Genomic DNA, 18,915 nt, shown 5'->3' on the forward strand with positions numbered 1-18,915 from the left:
TTAGTCTGTTTAGTTAGTTCAGTTTAGTATTTACCTATTGAGTTGTATGTCTTCATGATTCTTATGATTTTAAGTTTACCATACAATTGCCTGCACGAAGCCCGTTGAGATGACAGTTGTTGTGGTTCTAGGCTATACAAATAAAATTGAATTGAATTAATCTGTTAATCTCACTGCTTTGAATGATGAAATTGCATTCGTCTGTTCCTGATTCACAACAATTTGAACAAAGAATTACTCAAAAATGTAATTTTAAGCTCAATTTTCGTTAAAATATTAGCTTCGGTGATATTCCTGGTTACGATTGTCACTTTTTCACTGTTGTTTTATTAGATGGAGTCGTGGCATTTACTTATTCATTATTAAACCCTCCCACACAATCAACAGACTCCTCGTCTCACATTTATTTTGATTTTTAATGTGCTCGCGTCAGTGCTGTCTGGTGGACTTTCATCTAAAAGTTTAGCCTAACGGGACGTTTAATGCTCATCAAGCGGCTCTTCGAAGACCATAATTATTCTTAATCAGTTGCATCTTTGGATTCTGCTGTCAATGGCTGCTGAGGAGCGAGCAACTCAGGGAACCAATCACAGGGTTTTCTCCCCGAGTTCGTCCAATGAGGAGCGAGGGGGGCGGGTCTATCTTTATTCTGCCTGGTGTCTGCGTGAGAACCGTAACAAACAGCTTAGGCCCGCGGATGGCAGTTTGTTCGGGATAAAACAGTCACAGGTAAGCCTTCCACAGGTGTCACGGTACAACTTTTGATTTATTTATTGAATTTTTGGAGGCCCTGATGTTAGGGAGGGGGGAATGGCCGTTTTTATTTTTTGCTGTTTGGCCTCGGTAGCCGTGTTGTCAGCAGCGGCATGGCGGCCGCGTCCCTCTTCTTGTTGTGCTAACCGGACCGTCGTCCCCGGTCCCCGGTGGGTCGGTCTGCTGCTGTGTGGTCTCAGCGAACCTAGTCCGAACGGTCGTGCTTAGCTCTGGAGAACTTAGTGCTAGAGAACCGGGCCCGGTGTGTAGCAGCGGAAACGTTGAAGTTCGGCGCTAGTAGTTTGTGTTCAGACAGACGAAGTCCTCCTCCATTACTGCCGTGTTTGCTCCAATTGGACCGTTTGGCGGTAGATTTTCCTCTAAACTCATTGTTTTTCTTAATCCCGACTCGTTTTGAACAGGGATTCAGCTTTTGATCTTTTAACTAAACATTTGTTCGTTTTTCATAACTGAACGAACTGAAAATAAGGTCCAAAATAAATTACATAAAATCATAAATGGAATTAACTTTTGATCAAAGTAGTTCACCACGAACTAATTCAACTATTCACAGTAATGGATCCTCCAATTCAATTAATTTTTTTTCCATTCAATTTTATTAATATAGCCAATATTTCCAACAATAATCGTCTCAATGGGCTTCATACCGGTAATTATGGAATAAACATGGATCTTAAAGAACATAGAATTTAATAGGTAATGGCTAAACTAAACTGCACATCCAAAAAGGATTCTGGAAAAATAGAAGAAACCTCAGGTGTGCCCACATGAAGGAGGGATCCTCCCCCAGGACGGACAGAGGAGGTACCTGGTACATCCTCCAGGAGAGGCTGAACTCGGAACAGGAGGGCGGAGGAGGCCACCACTGTGGTTCCCCACCAGAACTCCAACCAGAACCCGGGCCGCAGGTTTCTGGAGAGCCGAGAGCGACTCCTAAGATGGAGTCAGGTCCTGTAATCCACCCAGGATGTGAGGATGGAGCAGAAGACGCTCACCTTTCACCTTGGAGTCTCCCTCCAAAATAGTTTGACGAAATACTGAACCTGCCAAACCTTTGGTGGTAACAGCAGAAATGAAACTAGAAACCTGCTCAATATCTAATCATCCAGAAGATTGATCAGATGTGTTTGTCTGGTTTATCTTGTGTAGATTCCACCCTTCAGAATGGGCATGTCTCTGCCTGTGTTCACTATATTCCTGTTAGGGATGGAACACCTTTGGAATACGTGGATATCTGGGATCTATTACAGAAAAAAGGGGTTCAAATATTTGTTTTTTGTGATATTTATAAACATTTTAGATTGTAGTAAAAGGCGCACTTCAGGTAAAATAATTATTGCTCCAAAATCCCAAATAAAGTTTGATTTTATTTAATAAACTAAACAAACCGAATGCTGCTGTCACTGGAAGTAAATAGATTTTCAAAGTAAAGTGTCAGTGAAGGTTTTCATTCTCAAGTGTTTTTCATAGATGGAAAACGTCAGTTTACTGAAATAAGTTCTGGAAAAACGGATTTAGTTGTAAAGATGGTAGTTCAAAACATATAATGGCCGATGGTTTTGTGCATTTCTGTGTTTTTGTGTGAAACGTGATAAGAAACAAAGACAAACATTGAAATCTGAACGCGTGACTCTCAGCTCAAAGTTCAGAATTTCTTCAGTCTGCTCTTCAAAGTAAGGCGTGAATCAAACCAACCGAAGGGGCGACAAGTTCAAGTGTTCCCTCCCACTCTGGCAGGCTAAAAACTGAAACCATAGACTTAAGAGAAACGGAAAGAAATGCGAGAAATCTAGAAAAGTTCACCTGCTCTGTTCAGTAGCAGCTATTTCTCTCTGAGTCACACTGGTTGGAGTTTTGGCTAAAGATGTCCTGGATCCGTTTTAGGTCAGAGAATCGGATCGTTCAAAATGAACCGACACCAACTATGAATCAGATCGGCAACCACAGGTTGATATGAATCCAATGGTTGTTAAACTGTTACAACCCCTAGAAAGAAGTGATGATTATTCAGCTTTATGGTTTTATTATTTTAACAGAACCTCTGGTTAAAAGACAGAGGATCTGTGTTTGTAGCAAGAACACAACGGGCTGCAGCTCCTCCCACTCTGACCTCTGACCCTCACTGCTTCTCACAGAGAACCGCAGCCATGGGCAAGGCCCAGTCACACCTGACCAAACACAAGGGTGAGAGTCAAGATGCCCTGACGGCGGACGGCGAGTGCAGAGACGGCCCGGGCGAGGATGACGGCAAAAACGGAGATGTGTCCCAGTTTCCGTACGTGGAGTTCACCGGGCGGGACAGCGTCACGTGCCCCACATGCCAAGGCACCGGCAGGATCCCCCGAGGTAACTTCCAACTGCAACATGAAAGTTCAGGTCACAACAGGCTGAGCGTCGAACTTTAAGTTCTGAGGTTCTCCTTCCTATGGAACACTTTAGTTCAGTGGTTCTCTGGGGATGTCTCCTCTCCACGCCTTCTGCCCCATGAGGGGATGCTCCCTCTCTTCACCTTCTTCACCCCCAGCAGAATTCAGGGGGAGTTTGTGCTGTGAACCTCATCCTGATGTGATTTCAATGGACTGATCCTCCTCAGCAGCTCCAACCAGCTGCTGCTGCTGCATTCATGGATCTGTCAGCCAGTCGTACTGAGCTCTGCTGTCTGGGAAATATTTGAGACAGAATCCTGCAGGAAGACGTGAACAAAGTGAAAGATCCTTCATAAAAGTATAAATCAATGAGATAAAGGATCATTCACTTTGTATGTTCTCAGACTGGGGGGGCGTTGAGGCTTTACATCCATTCTACATGCTTTTCTCCATTCTTCAGCCAATCTGATCACAGTTGCAGACAAAGGCAGCTGTAGGTATCCAATCCTCACCGGTTGCATGTGTGAAATGCATCAACGTCCATTACCGTTCTTTGAAGACGTTAAAACCGCAGTAAACAACAAACATTACGTCTTCAAATGTCACGGTTAGGATTAGGTTATTGTTAGTGACGTGAGACGATGTGCGATCCTGAAGTGCGGTCTGTTTATGTTCCAAATAAAATTCAGACGTCCAAATATTGCCCCCCCCCCCCCCCCCCCCCCCCCCACCCCACACACACACACACACACACTTCCCAGCCATGTCCCACCGGGTGACGTGTGCCGCCGCTGAGATTCCTCCCCACAGTTTGAGAACAACTGGTTTAGTTCTCGATGTTTCAGAAAGCTCTAAGCTTCAGCCTCTGAACAGGCTCCTTTTCCACGTGAGGCTTCAGGTTGTTGTTGTCAGAGATTGGTCCAGGAATGTTCCCTCCATCCTGTTATTGTCCTGCTGTCGTCTGTCTCTGCACAGGCGGCGGCTTTGTCTGCAAAAACCCAAGCGTGGTCAAACGTGCCAGCTTTGGCACGAGTACCAGAAAGCAGAAGGGAAGCCGACGTTCTTTCAGTTAGGTGTGTCTTCAGGAAAAGACACATTGGAGTTGACGTCCTGTTGGACGCAGAAATGCATTGATGCGGTCTGTGCAGCTCCGTTCCTCTCAGAGGAACCGCCGTTTAAGCGCGCTCGCATGGCGAGCAGCAGAAACCTCTGACCTCAAGCAATCCAGCAATCAGAAGCTTTCTCTGAATCTGGACTGCATGGTTGCCCCCTGACATCACCGCGCTGCCCTCATGTCCACCGACCAGCCGAGAATTTCATACATAAAACATTTGCGTGTGTATGACGAAAAGCGAGTTTTATCAACACGACCAGTAAAAACTGTGCAAATGTTCGCTTCTTTAAGTTGGTAAATCTTTCTGTGCTCATTGATTGTGTTGATGGTGACAGCTGTCAGTTAATTCAGGACCTTCTGGGGTCAAAAGGTTGAGTAAAAGAGAGCGTCCTGTAACCCTCCTGTGCTCTGCTTCCAGGTCAGGAGAACCAGCTGGTGGCTCTGATCCCGTACAGCGATCAGCGGCTCCGACCCAGCAGGACGTGAGTCTGCTCTGCACGACGGGCCTGGAAGGCATCAGCTGCTTTCAGGGTCTCATTCCTGTCTCCCTTCGCCTTCAGGAAGCTCTACGTCACCATATCGGTGACCCTCTGCCTGCTGCTGTCCGGCCTGGCCGTGTTCTTCCTGTTCCCGCGCTCCATCGACGTCACCTATGTGGGAGTGAAGTCCGCCTACGTCTCCTACGACCAAGGCAAGAGGATCGTCTACCTGAACATCACGGTGAGGACGCGCGGGCTGCGGTCGCCTGTCGAGACTTGAAAGAGACGAGGGCCGAGTACCAAACTCTGTGCCAAGTTGGTACCGGTCCCGATGCATGCAGAACTACCAATACTGGATTAAAAACACATTTAGTGCTTCTGTCATTTCATTCAATAAGGTTTGCAATCGTTTTACCCTTCCAGCGATTGTGGGCGGGATCATGTATGAGGGTGGAGCTTCAGTCAAAACACTAAAGGCGATGAGAGTGAAAGTTTGTACTCCACAGAAAAAAAACTGTAATTCAGTGACCAGACTCATCAGAATGACATGTACACTGCTCCAAAAGACCGTTGTCATGGCGATGGGCGGTGAAATGCATGATGCACCTCAGACTGTCAGAAAGAAGGAAGTAAAACATCTTAGGCGCATTCAAGCGCTCTCCTTCACCCTGTCACACTGTTTCATCACACTTCAATGTTTTTGGAAAAAATCACTTCTGTTTTTTTTTTTTTTTTTTTTTTTCCACTTTTGAAGCGCCGGTTCGTGCGGCGTTTAGGGACCGGAACCATTTCAAAAGTACTGGTTTAAGAACGGCTGCGGCTCAAAGTCCTGATCGTTTCCAGCCGCCATCAGCATTTAGGCGAGCTGTGGTCTGAGGTGTCTGTGTGACGGCGCTGCTGCGATGCGACCATCAGACACTGCTGCTTTGATCACATCAGACAGGAAGGAACTGTTTCTGTTTCCTGAGAGGCTCATAAGTTATCAGCTGACGGGATGCTTGAGTGGAAAATGTCTGTGGTCATGAAGTTCAGGTTTTTTTTTCCTTTTCGGTCTCAGGTGAAGAAGCGTAGTCATGAGAACTGATGTCCGTCACCCTAATGATCGCTCGTCCCCCCCTGTCCTCTTGCCTCCAGAGCACCTTGAACATCACCAACAACAACTACTACTCCATATCAGTGACCAGCATCACGGCTCAGGTCCAGTTCTCCAAGACGGTGATCGGCAAAGCCAAGTTCAACAACGTCACGGGGATCGTTCCTCTGGGCGAGCAGCAGGTAGGAGCTGAACTCCACGCGGCGCGTCTACAGCAGTTTGCTCCTGAAGTTCTCACGAAGGCTTTCTTGCAGCTGGACTACACTGTTCCCACCGTCATTGCCGATGAGATGAGCTACATGTTGTGAGTATGTGTGAAGAAACGTCAGTCCGAGCCTGAACGTCTCCTCACACCTGAGATCCTTCTCTTCCAGTGACTACTGCACCTTACCGACCATCAAAGTTCACAACATCGTGGTCATGATGCAGTGAGTACGCGCCTTTGTCCTCTCCTGCCATAGAACTCATGGCTTCACAGCTTTTCCAGCTGCTGCTCCGTTTGGCTTTTATCCAGTGCCGAACCGATACTTTTAAACGATTCTGGTGCCTAAATGGTGCTTCAAAAATGAACAAAAAACATCCCCCCCAAAAAAACACTAGAGAGCCATTCTGACGTACATGGTGGTTTTTTTATGTCCTTTTGTCTGAGGATGGAGGACATTTATGAAAATAATCTAATTTATTTCTGTGTATTTTTTTAATAAAATTATTGTGAATCTGGAGCAGATGAAGTGGCGTAGAAAACTATGCTGGGCGGGGCCACAAGCTCTCTGCTCCGCCCCATTCTGATGCATCCTTTCCGACCAATAGATCCACGAACGTCTTTGTTTTCCTGGTCTGAGCTGGAATCCGGATCGGATCAGAACTGGACAGATGGATACGATAGACACACTGAACGCATGTTATACAGGAGACACGGCACAGAGGAGATTGATTGACAATGTCAAAAGCCAATCAGGATGCAGAATACGAACCGTTACTAGAAAAAAAAAGTCCTGCAAACTGCACAAATAAAAATCGGAGAGACTGTGAAAGATTAACCTTAATTCGGCTTCTGAACACGGTACATCATTACTTCCACCTGCTGGGAAAACACGTTCAAATCTAGCAGCTTATCGCCATGACAACCGTCTCTTTTTTTTTTTTTTTTTTTTTTGCATTGCTTATCCATCAGGTGGCTTGTGGAGTACAGCCAAACCTTTGCTCACTCCGCCTACCTATACAGCCCGCCCACAACGGCCAGAAAGGTCCAATGATTGGCTAGAATTGTGCACCAAGTTTGAACGGAATGCAGTGATTGACGGGTCCGTAACCACGCAGCATTTTTATTTGGTTCTGATAAGTCTGCACAGGTCGGTGCCATGACCAGGTCGGCACAGTCGGTTCGGGTCCCATCCCCACTCCTGACAGTTGAAATGAAGGAAAGTGCTTCATTTTTGTGAGGGGGGAAAAACAAGAAACGGTCCCTTTAAACCGGGTCTGTTTGGCGGCTCCAGATCCTTTAGAACGCCGTGGTTAGAAATGTTCATCAAAGAGGAAACGTCCCAAACAAAGACGACCAAAAGCTTTTTGGCTTTTCAGAGTTCAAACAATCTGAATGTTTGAAACGTTAATTTGTCATTTTGATGACAAAGAAATGAAAAGGTCTCCTGAAGGCGGAGTTTAGTCAAACCTGCAGAGCCGACGGCGTGATTACTTCGGCGTGATCACCTCTCAGACGCGCTGCGACTTTCAGGAATCTGAAGATAGTTGTTTGCTTCAGCGCGCGGTGGAGGCTTCCAGGGCTCGGCCCCGCCCCTCCGCCGCCTGGCGGACAGGATGTTGGTAGCGGGGAGCTGATGACAGAAAAAAGGTGAACTATAGTGCAGTTTGATGATCTGCAGGCGAGAAAACAAACTAAAACCCGACAGTCTAAATTCAGACGGGAAGTGAAGAAAAGGAGGAACGAAAAAACTAAAGTGCAGCCAGTGTTGCCAGATAGTATCACAGTTTTCCAGCCCAAAAGTCTCCTAAATACCGCCAGACACAGCAAAAAAAAACGCCGGGTGGGGGGGTCACTTGCATATCTAAATAAATAATTAGTACAATGAATCATGAACTAATTATACATAATCAGTCCCTACTGGACTAATTTAGCACCCGCATCCAGTCATTTTTTAAAATACAATAATTTTCAAAATAGACTAATAATAAAAGGAGGAAAGGATTGAACACTTCTTCGGCAGACCGGCCTTCCAGTCATTTTCTAAACCCGCTACATCCCTTTCATGGTTTCTGGAGCCACTCCCGGCTCCTGCGGGGCGGGGTCGGCTACACCCTGTCGCCAACCAGCGGCGTGAGATTATATGTCCATCAAAAAAGTAATACGGCTTGCTATGGCAACATGACATACCCTGAAACATACCTCTGTTTTTGGAACCTAAAGCTGAGGTTATCCACTTCCTTAGCCTCAAAATTTACCGTGGTAACTAGTAGGGTTGTGCCGATGGACGATATCATCGACCATCGTGATGGGTGACTGACATCCCGATGGAGAGACCACCATCGTGATGCCACGCCCCCGCCACGTTGCGCGTCGACACCATAAGCCGCGGTTACATGTACAAAATATCTTGATGGGATCAATGGTCGGATTGGAATCCAACCGTGTAGATGGGCCCAGAAAAATGTTTTCAGAATATAAAAACGTTCACTAAGGTCACACTTTCGGTCGGAATAAATCATTCGCACATGCGCAGTATTCGCACATGCGCAGTTTGAAAACCGGAAGGGGATACAACTTCCGCCGAGCGGCTTTTTTTCCAAACTTTATTGAATGTAACAATTCAATACAAAATGATAACAGCACCGAGCGGCTATATATATTGACATGTCAGCTCGGTAAAATACGAGATGATCTTCTAAACGTGCTTTTAAAAATGTTACGGTTATTATGAAACACCTGTTCGCTCATCATTTGAATTTTAATCCGTGTGGTCAGTGCTTTTTCTGAACGTAGCCAGGATTAGCAGTATGCTAACACGGGCTAACAACATTAGCTTTGGGTGGCGCTGCACGTAAACGTGTAAGAATAACATCAGCCTTTATTTAGTCGGGACACGACTGGAAACACAAATCCACGTGATTGTTTGAATGTTTTCTAAGGACTGAGCGACATTTCTGCTTTGATGCTCAAACCGCTGTGTCTGCTGACGATCCGAGCTGTGCTCAGACACACGTTTAGACCCGGTTCTGAGTTCGGTTGCTTGTACCCCTAGAGCTGCGGGACGGATCGCAGTCTTAAATCTCCCACACATACCGCTCATGTACCCCCCTCCCATCAAACACAAAGCTTTAAGTCCGCGCTCCGCCGGTCCACTTCACTAGTTAAGTGCGGGAGCGACTACACTTCTTTTCTATCTTGCTTGTTACTTTTTCTGTTAAAGTCACTTCCCTCAGTTTATACTGGATCATCGCGGATTAGTCATTAGTTGGGAAATAAAATGAAAAAAGCAAAATAACGAATAGCAGTTATATAAGAACGAAAAATGTAAAAATCCCCCCCCCCCGACGATGTCATCGTCCATCCCGATGGTTGACAGCAAACATCGTCAACGGCCAAATTAGGGGACATCGCCCAACCCTAGTAACTAGCATAAGCTGCTTTCTGGAATACCCCCCTGGTTTTTTATTGACTGATTTGCCCCCAGAGAGTCAGAGCTCAGTCTGGAGCGTCTCCTGTCACTGAAAAGCGTTTATCTAACGTGAAGAATGCGATGTTTTTGTTTCTTCTGGGACCGACTCCGTCTTTGTCTCCAGGGTGACGGTGACCACCTCGTACTTCGGCCACACGGAGCAGGTCTCTCAGGAGATGTACCAGTATGTGGACTGTGGGGGCAACACCACCTCCCTCCACGGGAACGTGCAGGTCTACCAGTGAGGGCGGGGCTTCTCCCGCCCCGCCCGGGACGGCGCCGACAGCGGGGGCCTCTCATCTGCTTCGTTTGAACAGAGCCCCTTCAAACCCCCCAACCACTGTCCGCTCTTTAGTTTAGTCCCACAGAACTGCAGACGGCACATTCCCGAATCCTCGTCCTAACGAAGCAAACGTTTGGCACTTTAGGCTCCATCAGCAGAGAACGAGGAAGACCCCCCCCCCCCCAGTCCTCCTCTTCCTCAGAGAAATGTAGAAAGACCAGGATTTGGATGCGGTGGGAGTCAAACCACTGAACTTTTCCGTTATTCCCTTCATGGTTGATGTCGTTTAGTGCAATATAGACCCTGTTTTTCCTCCTGAAGTGAACGGATTAAAATGGTACAGAACCGAGTTTTAGAGCGTTTTTAATCCGTTTAAGATGAAGAGATGTTTCCAGACAAATGCTGGTGATGGACGGGTTTGTTTTCGCTTTTGAGAATCTTGACTTCCTTTAACCTGCTTCCGTTTTCGTGGGTCGGCTTAGCAGCTGTGATGTGTTTGCTGTTTTTAAAGACATTGAAGTTCTCTCCTGAGGTTTTGTTTTGTGTTTACGTAGACAATAAAAACCAACTCCATGTAACTTTTCTTACCGGTTCAACTCTCTGAAGCTGCTGCTCTCCAGAGGACTGCGTCCACGTCGACACCCCCCCCCCCCCCCCCCCCCTTAACATCTATGCAGTGGTTTTGTGGTTTTAACGCATGAAGCTGAAAATAAACTCATTCAAAACGGGTGCTGTCATTCTGAATGTGGACACCAGGGGGCGACAGAGTCAAACTGTTAACTAGTAAGGATCCGCAAGACAAAATGCATCCATTTCTCCAAATATTTATAAAATAATCAAAGATTTATTGTTGAACATAATATTTGACATTTTCTTGATAAATAAGGACTTTATCTACTTTTTTATTTTGTTTTTCACTTTTAATGATCATTATTTTACAGGGATTTTAAAGACCTACCTTCCAGAAACAATGTTGGGGGAGGGAAAAGGGAATATTTAGTGCGTGTCTTGTGTTTTCTTTCCAAAGAAACTCCACCTTGTGTTGTTATTCCAGTCCACTGCAGCTCCATCTAGTTATTTTCCGCTCAGAATAAAGTGGTTTTCTCAGTGCAGGTCTGCTTCAGCCTGCAGACTTGAGCTTTTCAGAGGAGATTTTCTTTTGTTTTTTACAGTCATACGCCTTGTTTTAAACTTATTTCTGCGTCTAAAGCTGCATTGCCTTTAAAGTTCAGTCTTCATGAAAAGGTGAGTTCTAAGAGCGTACTGTGGTCCAGACCCCTGAGCCGGACCTCACAGAAGACGGACGGGAGCTGTTCTGATGACTTGAGCAGATGCCTTCATACCAACGTCCACAGGAGACGGCCCGGTCTCTTCGTCCAGACTGCCTTTTCTCTGTTCTGGAGTAGATGTGTGGCTGGTGAACTAAGTGAACAGATTCAGTCCTTCATTCAGTCCTGCTTTACAACCATCCCAAAGGTTGTGAATAAATGTTTTAACATACGTTTTTTTCTTCTTCCTAGACCAACTTTGATTTGCACCAATCAAACAAATCTGAGCTTCGTCTCCTGGTAAAACTGGTCCACAAAGCAGATTTTTAAAAACACTCAACATTGTTTCCATAAACGATTTTATTCATTTAATGCATTTTAACGATCCACTGCTGAGATTTTTCCAGATGGATGTTAAAAAACTGTGAAATACAACTTTGTGATCCGTAATAAAGTGTGACATCAAATATACGGTTTACTAAACATGATCTATAACTCAAGAATCCATGTACAATTGAATAAATTCTTAACTGCAAAGACTCTTTACAGTTTAAATTCAATTTTTAAAAAAGTGATGACATCGTTTAATTGAGATATAAACATTGTGATCACACCTCAAAAAGGCAAGAAATATGAACTAAAAAAAGAAACATTTTCTTTTGCATCTGCTGAAATTTTGCAATGGTGGATATTTTAAAATTTGCTGTGCTGTCGTCACGTGATTTTTATTTATTTATTCTGGTTTTAACAATTTCAACACTTATTTATTTTATACCCTAAATGAACAAAGTATCCATCCATCAAGATCATTCTTTTTTCTATCCTTTTTTCTCTGCTGCATGTTTTAAAGCCGTTTGACGACTACATTGCAGAAATATTTGACATTTTAGACATTTCCACTCTCTGCCGTGTAAATTTCCCTCAACATGAAGCTTTTTGGTTTCCTTTTGGATTAAGCTCCTGAATCTTTGACCATTTTTTTCCTGTTTTCATGGTTGAACTTCTTTTTTTTCAGACTTATAATTGTGACCGAGCGCTGCTTAAACTCAACTCCCAACATGGAAAACATTCCTACAGGAAGATGTTGATTCCTGAAGCCTCTGAGGGGCCCCGCAGTACAGACGTCCACATCCGCCTGTGATTTGTTGGCGTTCCAGCCGCCTCCAACCGCACAGTTCATGAATGTCTGCTGCTCCTTTCAGCAGGAAATGGCTTTTCCACATGTTTCACCGTCTGGTGCCTCCGCTCAGGAAAATTCATCTGGCCTGTCAAAACTGGTTGGATCTCAGAACTAAATTTGTGGTCCTCAGTTTTTTGGGGGGTTTTTTTGCAAAAAAAAAAAAAAAATACGGATTTTCTTTGCAGCAGCAGTCAATATTGCAACAGAAAGCTTCCTCTCTGATGCAGAACCTTTTTTCTTTTCAGAAAGCATCGCATTTCAGGTGATTGCAGCTTTAGAACAGCGGGGGTGATGTGCTGTTTTAAAACATAGAACATAATTTAATGCAGAGTGACGCCTCCTCACAGTAATGATGCATTAGCAAATCACAGAAAAATTAGCAAAATACCTAAAGTTGGTACAAACATTTTAAAATCGAGACCTTATCTGGTTTATGAAGATGAAACTTTGAAGATCCTGAGATGTGATGACAGCAGACTGAACCTTGTTTTAAGGGGTGTCCGGATCTACAGTTCAAAAATCGAGTGCACTAGAAATTTCCCAGAAGTCTCTACGAAAAACCAGTGTGGATCGATGCTCATTCGATTGGCGAATATTGACCAGAATGCAATGCGTATGAGCCACAATGCATTGCGTCTGAATTATTCGAAAATGGTGGACGGTTGCGCAAGGAAGACAACCGAAACATGTAAGTATTTTTAAAAGTATCAAGTATCGGTTGTAAAATATATTTGTAAAGACGTAAGATGACGTGTAATATGTTATATTCTTCAATCAACAACCTACATTGTTTTGAAGCTCATCAATTTCGGTAATGCTAAAGCTAACGCGAATTAGCGCCGAAGGCTAAAAACAAACGCTGTAGATATTACATCAAAAAGCAGTGACTTCTAACCGTAGTCATAAGTTATTAACACATGTTTCAAATGTGTTTAAATATGTAGGGACAGACGAGGATGAAGAAAATCTGATCCATCTGTTGATGGAGAAAGATAGCCTGGTTGTTTTCAGGCAAGCTCATGCCGGATGGGTCGGAGTAAGAGACACTTGATCAGATTTGTCTTCATTTGTTAATAAACGGTCAATGGTTGTCATATTGGGGTAAAGGTTTTTGTTGAAAGAGTCAAAGGAGAGAGGAGGAAAGGGCAAGAAGGGAGGAAGAGAGACAGGAGAGTCCGTTAAGCTTACTTGAGTTGAAAATATTGTTCAAAAAATGTAATGTCGTCGTCGTTTTTCCAATTAGGTTAATAAATGCATGAACAAAAATGAATTATTTACATGTATTATTTAAACCTGAGCCATTTTTAACAATCTCAAAAGGATTTTTATATAAATATCAGATGTACATATTTACAATTTTGTTTTTAGATGTTAACATTCATTTTTATACATGTTAACAATAATTGTGGTCCTCCAGAGTCACGTGTGGCACAGTTGGAGCTGAAAGGAAAGCAGAAATTTGTCCTCGCAGACGGACGCCACTTTGCTCATCCTGATGGTTCCTGGTGTCGTCCTGCTGTGGCCCAACATCTGTGTCTCCAAGCAGTCCCCTTCACTGATGCACAGATTGTGCAGAATTGAACTGCAGGCAATGATTTTCATTGCAAAGGTTTGTTTTACTTCCAGTGCCCCCAGAAATATTGCTTTCCTCCTCGTCTTCAGCTCGTCTGCAGCTCACCGCTCCCCCAGGGGATGGGTCAAAGAACAAATTTCGCACACCTAGGTTTGTGACAGAAAGTAGCACTTTCTTTATTCTTTCTTCTTTAATGCCAAATGCTCTCTCCACCACAGAGCGTGCCATGGTTGTAACGGGCCTCAAGCGCATTCCTCATGGGTTCCCTGTAGGGTGTCAGCAGTGTGATGGGATGTGCAATTCAGGGATACCCACCATCACCCAAAAGGATCCTTCAGGTGGGTAATGTTTTATTTACATAAATTGGGCTTTTACGTAGAACCCGTGATTCCTGGATCCTGGATTCCCAACAAAAATATCTATAAATTTGGCATTAGAGCCTTTATTCTTCAGTGGCAGCCATCGATGCTCCCCACGACCTTTTGGAAGGTGGAAGACCAAGCGAGCTGCTAAAAAAACAGTGGTGACTAATGGCAGTTTATTCCCACTGGGAAGCTGGATGACCCTGCTCATCAGCTGGAGGATGCGGTCTGCTGTCCTGTGGACAACGTCCCTCACAGTGGACCGTGGCATGTCAAAGGCCCTGGCTACCACACCGTAAGATGTGCCGCACGCCAGCCAGAAAAGAAACACCAGGACCTCAGTCTCCTGTGAAAGGATTTAAAATGAAATTATTAAAATATGAAAGTATTTTTGTTTTAAACAAGTGATATGGTTTGACTCTGAATAAAAAATAATAAACTTTGAACTCACAAGTGTTTCATTTGATTAGACTATACAACTCATAATCCAATGTTGAAAAAAGAATGTTAAACTGTTACCCAGCAGACTGTGTAACCTTGAACACATTAGTAACAAATGCTTAAGTTTAACTAAAAAAACAACTTTAACTTTAACTCACAACTTGTTCATGTCTGGCCTGGGCATCCAGAGGAAATTTTCTGAGACGTCTGCTTCTCCTTGCCGCCCTGTTATGCTGCATATCTGCTCGTTTTCGGTTTGATCTCACGAAAAACGGTTGAATTATTGCCAACAGGAACACGGACAGATTCACATTCAAAGCTATTTTCAGTAAAGTAGAAGAGAAAACTACAGAAAAACATGCCTCCTCGCAAGAGCCCGTAAATCGTTCAGGGGTACAAAAATATTTTTTTTTGCCATGGAGAAATATCTTGGGGGTTTATTTCTGAACAAATACATTAAATCAACACCAATGTGTTTGTAATTTTATTATTTATAAATCAGCTATGATCAGAACACAGCAGATTCATAAATAGTCTTCGTAAAATGTTCATATTTATTATGTTTATACTTTGACAAATGGGTGTCATTCTCCACGTTAAATAGAAGTAGTTTGCCTCCAGACCAGGTGGTGGCGGTAATGCGCCACTTTGTTTTTGTGTCAAGCGCCTTATGAACAACACCCGAAAGAGAAAAGTAGTAAGCACGGGTGTCCGAATTGCTTTGAGAAATAAGAGAACTATATAGTGCCGCACCATATGGGTTTTAGTAGTTAGGGATTAGGGTAGGAATTTGGACACAGCCAGAATGGAGCAAAGCAGGGAGCTTGTGGCCCCGCCCACCGCATTTTCTACATCACAAATACAATCTTTTTCATTTCTTTTTCTTTTGCTGTTAATTCCCAATTATTTGTTAAAAAGAAAAACTCAGAAATGTTATTTTAATCTTAATTTTCTGTCTGTTTCCTCTATCATCATAAAAATACCACAAGAACATAAAAATAACGCAAAAACGCAATTTTCATCTGAGTGGGTTTTTAATACACAAAATTACGTCACACAAGTTAGCAAAGCAAAACATGTGGCTAAATAATTCACAAAGCTAGCAACAGCAACACTTAAATCTCTTCTGTGGTTTATGTATTTATTTGTAAACTATTTAGTTTTTCTATTAACCACAATATTCTTTTTTAACGTCTCTATTGACGCAGTTTTTCCCCTTCCTAACGGGCTGCATTTACTCGGGATGACCGCTAGGGGGCGGGGAACATCGCCTGTACATCAGCCGTTGGGCGTGTCCGCTGGCCCCGCCCCGCCCCGTTCCAGCTGCTGCAAGCCTGGGAAGTCTCGTTCCTTCTGGAGACGTTTTCTGCCATCAGCCGCGCATCAGAACCGGATCGGAACCGGAACCATGGGCTCGGCCGCTTTCCTACTCGCCTTCTCTCTGGCTTTGATTGCCGTCTGCTCCGGGGGCTCGGACGCCCCCCGGGGGGTCGCGGTGGGGTTCGTCTTTGACCCCAACGCCAAGTGTGAGCCTGCGTGCAGACATGCGGGGCTTTGCATCCGCAACAACACGTGTTTCTGCGCCAAAGGCTACGAGGGAGAGACCTGCCAACACGGTGATGTTCCTGCTCACTTTCTTCACCGGAAACCTTTAATCCTGATCCGTACTTTAATCTGGTGTTTCACTGACAGTCAGATGCTGACAAACTGTTGATCTGCAGCAAACTGTTTCCCCAAATGTAAGAACGGAGGAGCGTGTCTCCGTCCCGGGAAATGCAGATGCCCCCCCGGATTTGGAGGGAGATACTGTCACAAAGGTACAGCTTCCTCTGAGGAACCAGCGGCAGAACATTTGGGTCTTTAGAACACAGATCACGTAGAACCTGCAGAACATTTGGGTCTTTAGAACACAGATCACATAGAACCTGCAGAACATTTGGGTCTTTAGAACACAGATCACGTAGAACCTGCAGAACATTTGGGTCTTTAGAACACAGATCACATAGAACCTGCAGAACATTTGGGTCTTTAGAACACAGATCACATAGAACCTGCAGAACATTTGGGTCTTTAGAACACAGATCACATAGAACCTGCAGAACATTTGGGTCTTTAGAACACAGATCACGTAGAACCTGCAGAACATTTGGGTCTTTAGAACACAGATCACATAGAACCTGCAGAACATTCGGGTCTTTAGAACACAGATCACGTAGAACCTGCAGAACATTTGGGTCTTTAGAACACAGATCACGTAGAACCTGCAGAACATTTGGGTCTTTAGAACACAGATCACATAGAACCTGCAGAACATTTGGGTCTTTAGAACACAGATCACATAGAACCTGCAGAACATTTGGGTCTTTAGAACACAGATCACGTAGAACCTGCAGAACATTTGGGTCTTTAGAACACAGATCACATAGAACCTGCAGAACATTCGGGTCTTTAGAACACAGATCACGTAGAACCTGCAGAACATTTGGGTCTTTAGAACACAGATCACATAGAACCTGCAGAACATTTGGGTCTTTAGAACACAGATCACATAGAACCTGCAGAACATTCGGGTCTTTAGAACACAGATCACATAGAACCTGCAGAACATTCGGGTCTTTAGAACACAGATCACATAGAACCTGCAGAACATTTGGGTCTTTAGAACACAGATCACATAGAACCTGCAGAACATGCTCCTCATTTAGGTCTTTAGAACGTTTTTCAGAAAGAACCCTGGATAAAGTTGTCCTCCTTAGAACGAACGAATCTTAAAGAACCTGCAGAACGTTTTCCTTGTTTCAGGGATTTAGAAGATTTTTCACAGAGAACCTGGACACAGTTTTTCTTATTTAGGTCTTTAGAACATAATTCACATAGAACCTTGATAAAGTTTTCCTCATCTCTGCTCTTTAGAACGTTGTCCGGACTGACTGGGAAAAGCAGAAAGTTCTTGTTCTCGTTGCGTTCGGGTCCTAACCATCAAATGTTCTGCAGTGACCTGTGACGGCGGCTGCTGGAACGGCGGCGAGTGTTTGGCCGTGAACGGAGCGGCCCGGTGCGTCTGTCCGTCCAGCTGGACCGGGTCCAAATGCCAGCACGGTAGGGATCAGTTCAGCATCCAGAGGATCTGGAGAACCGGCAGCATCTCAAAGCTCTGCATTTTTTTTGCCCCCCCACCCCTAGCCATTTGTCCTCAGGGCTGCAGGAACGGGGGGGTCTGCGTGGCCCCAGGAATCTGCAGCTGTCCGGACGGCTGGCTGGGCGGCGCCTGCCACACGGGTGAGTCGATCCGCTCCACGTCTCCGCTGCCGGAGGTCACGGCGTCTCTCACTGGCTGCTTTTGTGCCGCGCTGCAGCCGTCTGCAGCCGCGCCTGCATGAACGGCGGGAAATGCATTTCTCCCAACAAGTGCCGCTGCAGACCCCCGTTCTCCGGACCCCGCTGTGGAGACAGGAAGAGGATCCACTAGAGCCGGCCAGAGGATCGACCTCGCTTACCACAGAAAACCTGGAGGGTTTTTGTTTTATGTGAAATGCAATGAAAAAAAAAGGTTTAGGAAGAGTCTCAACAGCAGTTCTGTAAGGTTTTGTATTAAAAGGTGGAATAAATTGATAAAAAAAGACATCAAAGGAGTGTTTTTTTTTTGTTTTGCTTCATCTCTACAGGAAAGTTCCAGAGCCCCAAAAGTATGAAAGAAAAAGTATTTTAGGCCTATAGTGTGACCGAAAAAAATGTTTTCCCTATTTCATCTATTGCAAAAACGTGTAAAAAAGTTTATTTTTGATCCAAGATGAAAATTTAGTATCACTATAAATATGTAGAATATCAAGACATAAAAATAAAGTGTTGATGTAAATGTATGACAGAGTATTGGGGACCCCACAAAAGAAGAAAAATAAACAGAAGAAAGTCTTGAAATCATCAGAAAAATCAAAGGTTTACAAGATTTAAGTTGTCGATTATGAAAGAAATCCAACAAATCAGGAGACTTAAATATACATTTCAAAAAGTTCTTCTTTTAGAAGGAAAAAGTGCTGCTTTTTTGGATATTAAATGTTATATTTAGCTTTTAAAATGTTTAAAAAAAGACAATCCAACGTGTTTTTGATTTACGTTGCAGAGAATTTACTGAAATGGAACGGATGTCATCCCGATGTACTGTTTTCAGAAATGTACAAGTGAAATTTACTAGATAAATCATAAACCATAAGTGTATGGAAGCATTTTTGTAGCATAATTAAAAATAAAAATCAACACCAGGAATGCTTTTTCGCCCCGCCTCCCTCCTGGAAAAGCTGACTGGAATTG

The 18,915-nt window shown here is 44.2% G+C and overlaps 2 protein-coding genes across 2 annotated transcripts; both read left to right on the forward strand.

The window, feature by feature from the left end:
* Nucleotides 1-522: 522 nt before the first annotated feature.
* On the forward strand, nt 523-10,512 carry tmem106b (transmembrane protein 106B). Its single transcript, XM_004078404.4, has 8 exons — nt 523-729; nt 2,910-3,120; nt 4,673-4,736; nt 4,815-4,974; nt 5,868-6,008; nt 6,081-6,130; nt 6,201-6,254; nt 9,625-10,512. Exons 1-8 carry the CDS (start codon nt 553-555, stop codon nt 9,743-9,745), a joined length of 978 nt encoding a protein of 325 aa, XP_004078452.2. The 5' UTR covers nt 523-552; the 3' UTR covers nt 9,746-10,512.
* Nucleotides 10,513-15,835: 5,323 nt separating this feature from the next.
* LOC101159380 (wnt inhibitory factor 1-like) lies at nt 15,836-18,231 on the forward strand. Its single transcript, XM_004078405.4, has 5 exons — nt 15,836-16,223; nt 16,329-16,424; nt 17,602-17,706; nt 17,791-17,886; nt 17,964-18,231. The coding sequence occupies exons 1-5, from the start codon at nt 15,851-15,853 to the stop codon at nt 18,074-18,076; spliced, it is 783 nt and encodes a 260-aa protein (XP_004078453.2). The 5' UTR covers nt 15,836-15,850; the 3' UTR covers nt 18,077-18,231.
* Nucleotides 18,232-18,915: the final 684 nt, after the last annotated feature.

The sequence above is a fragment of the Oryzias latipes genome, chromosome 16 (genome assembly GCF_002234675.1).
Source record: "Oryzias latipes chromosome 16, ASM223467v1".
In the NCBI taxonomy this organism is placed as follows: Eukaryota; Metazoa; Chordata; class Actinopteri; order Beloniformes; family Adrianichthyidae; genus Oryzias; species Oryzias latipes.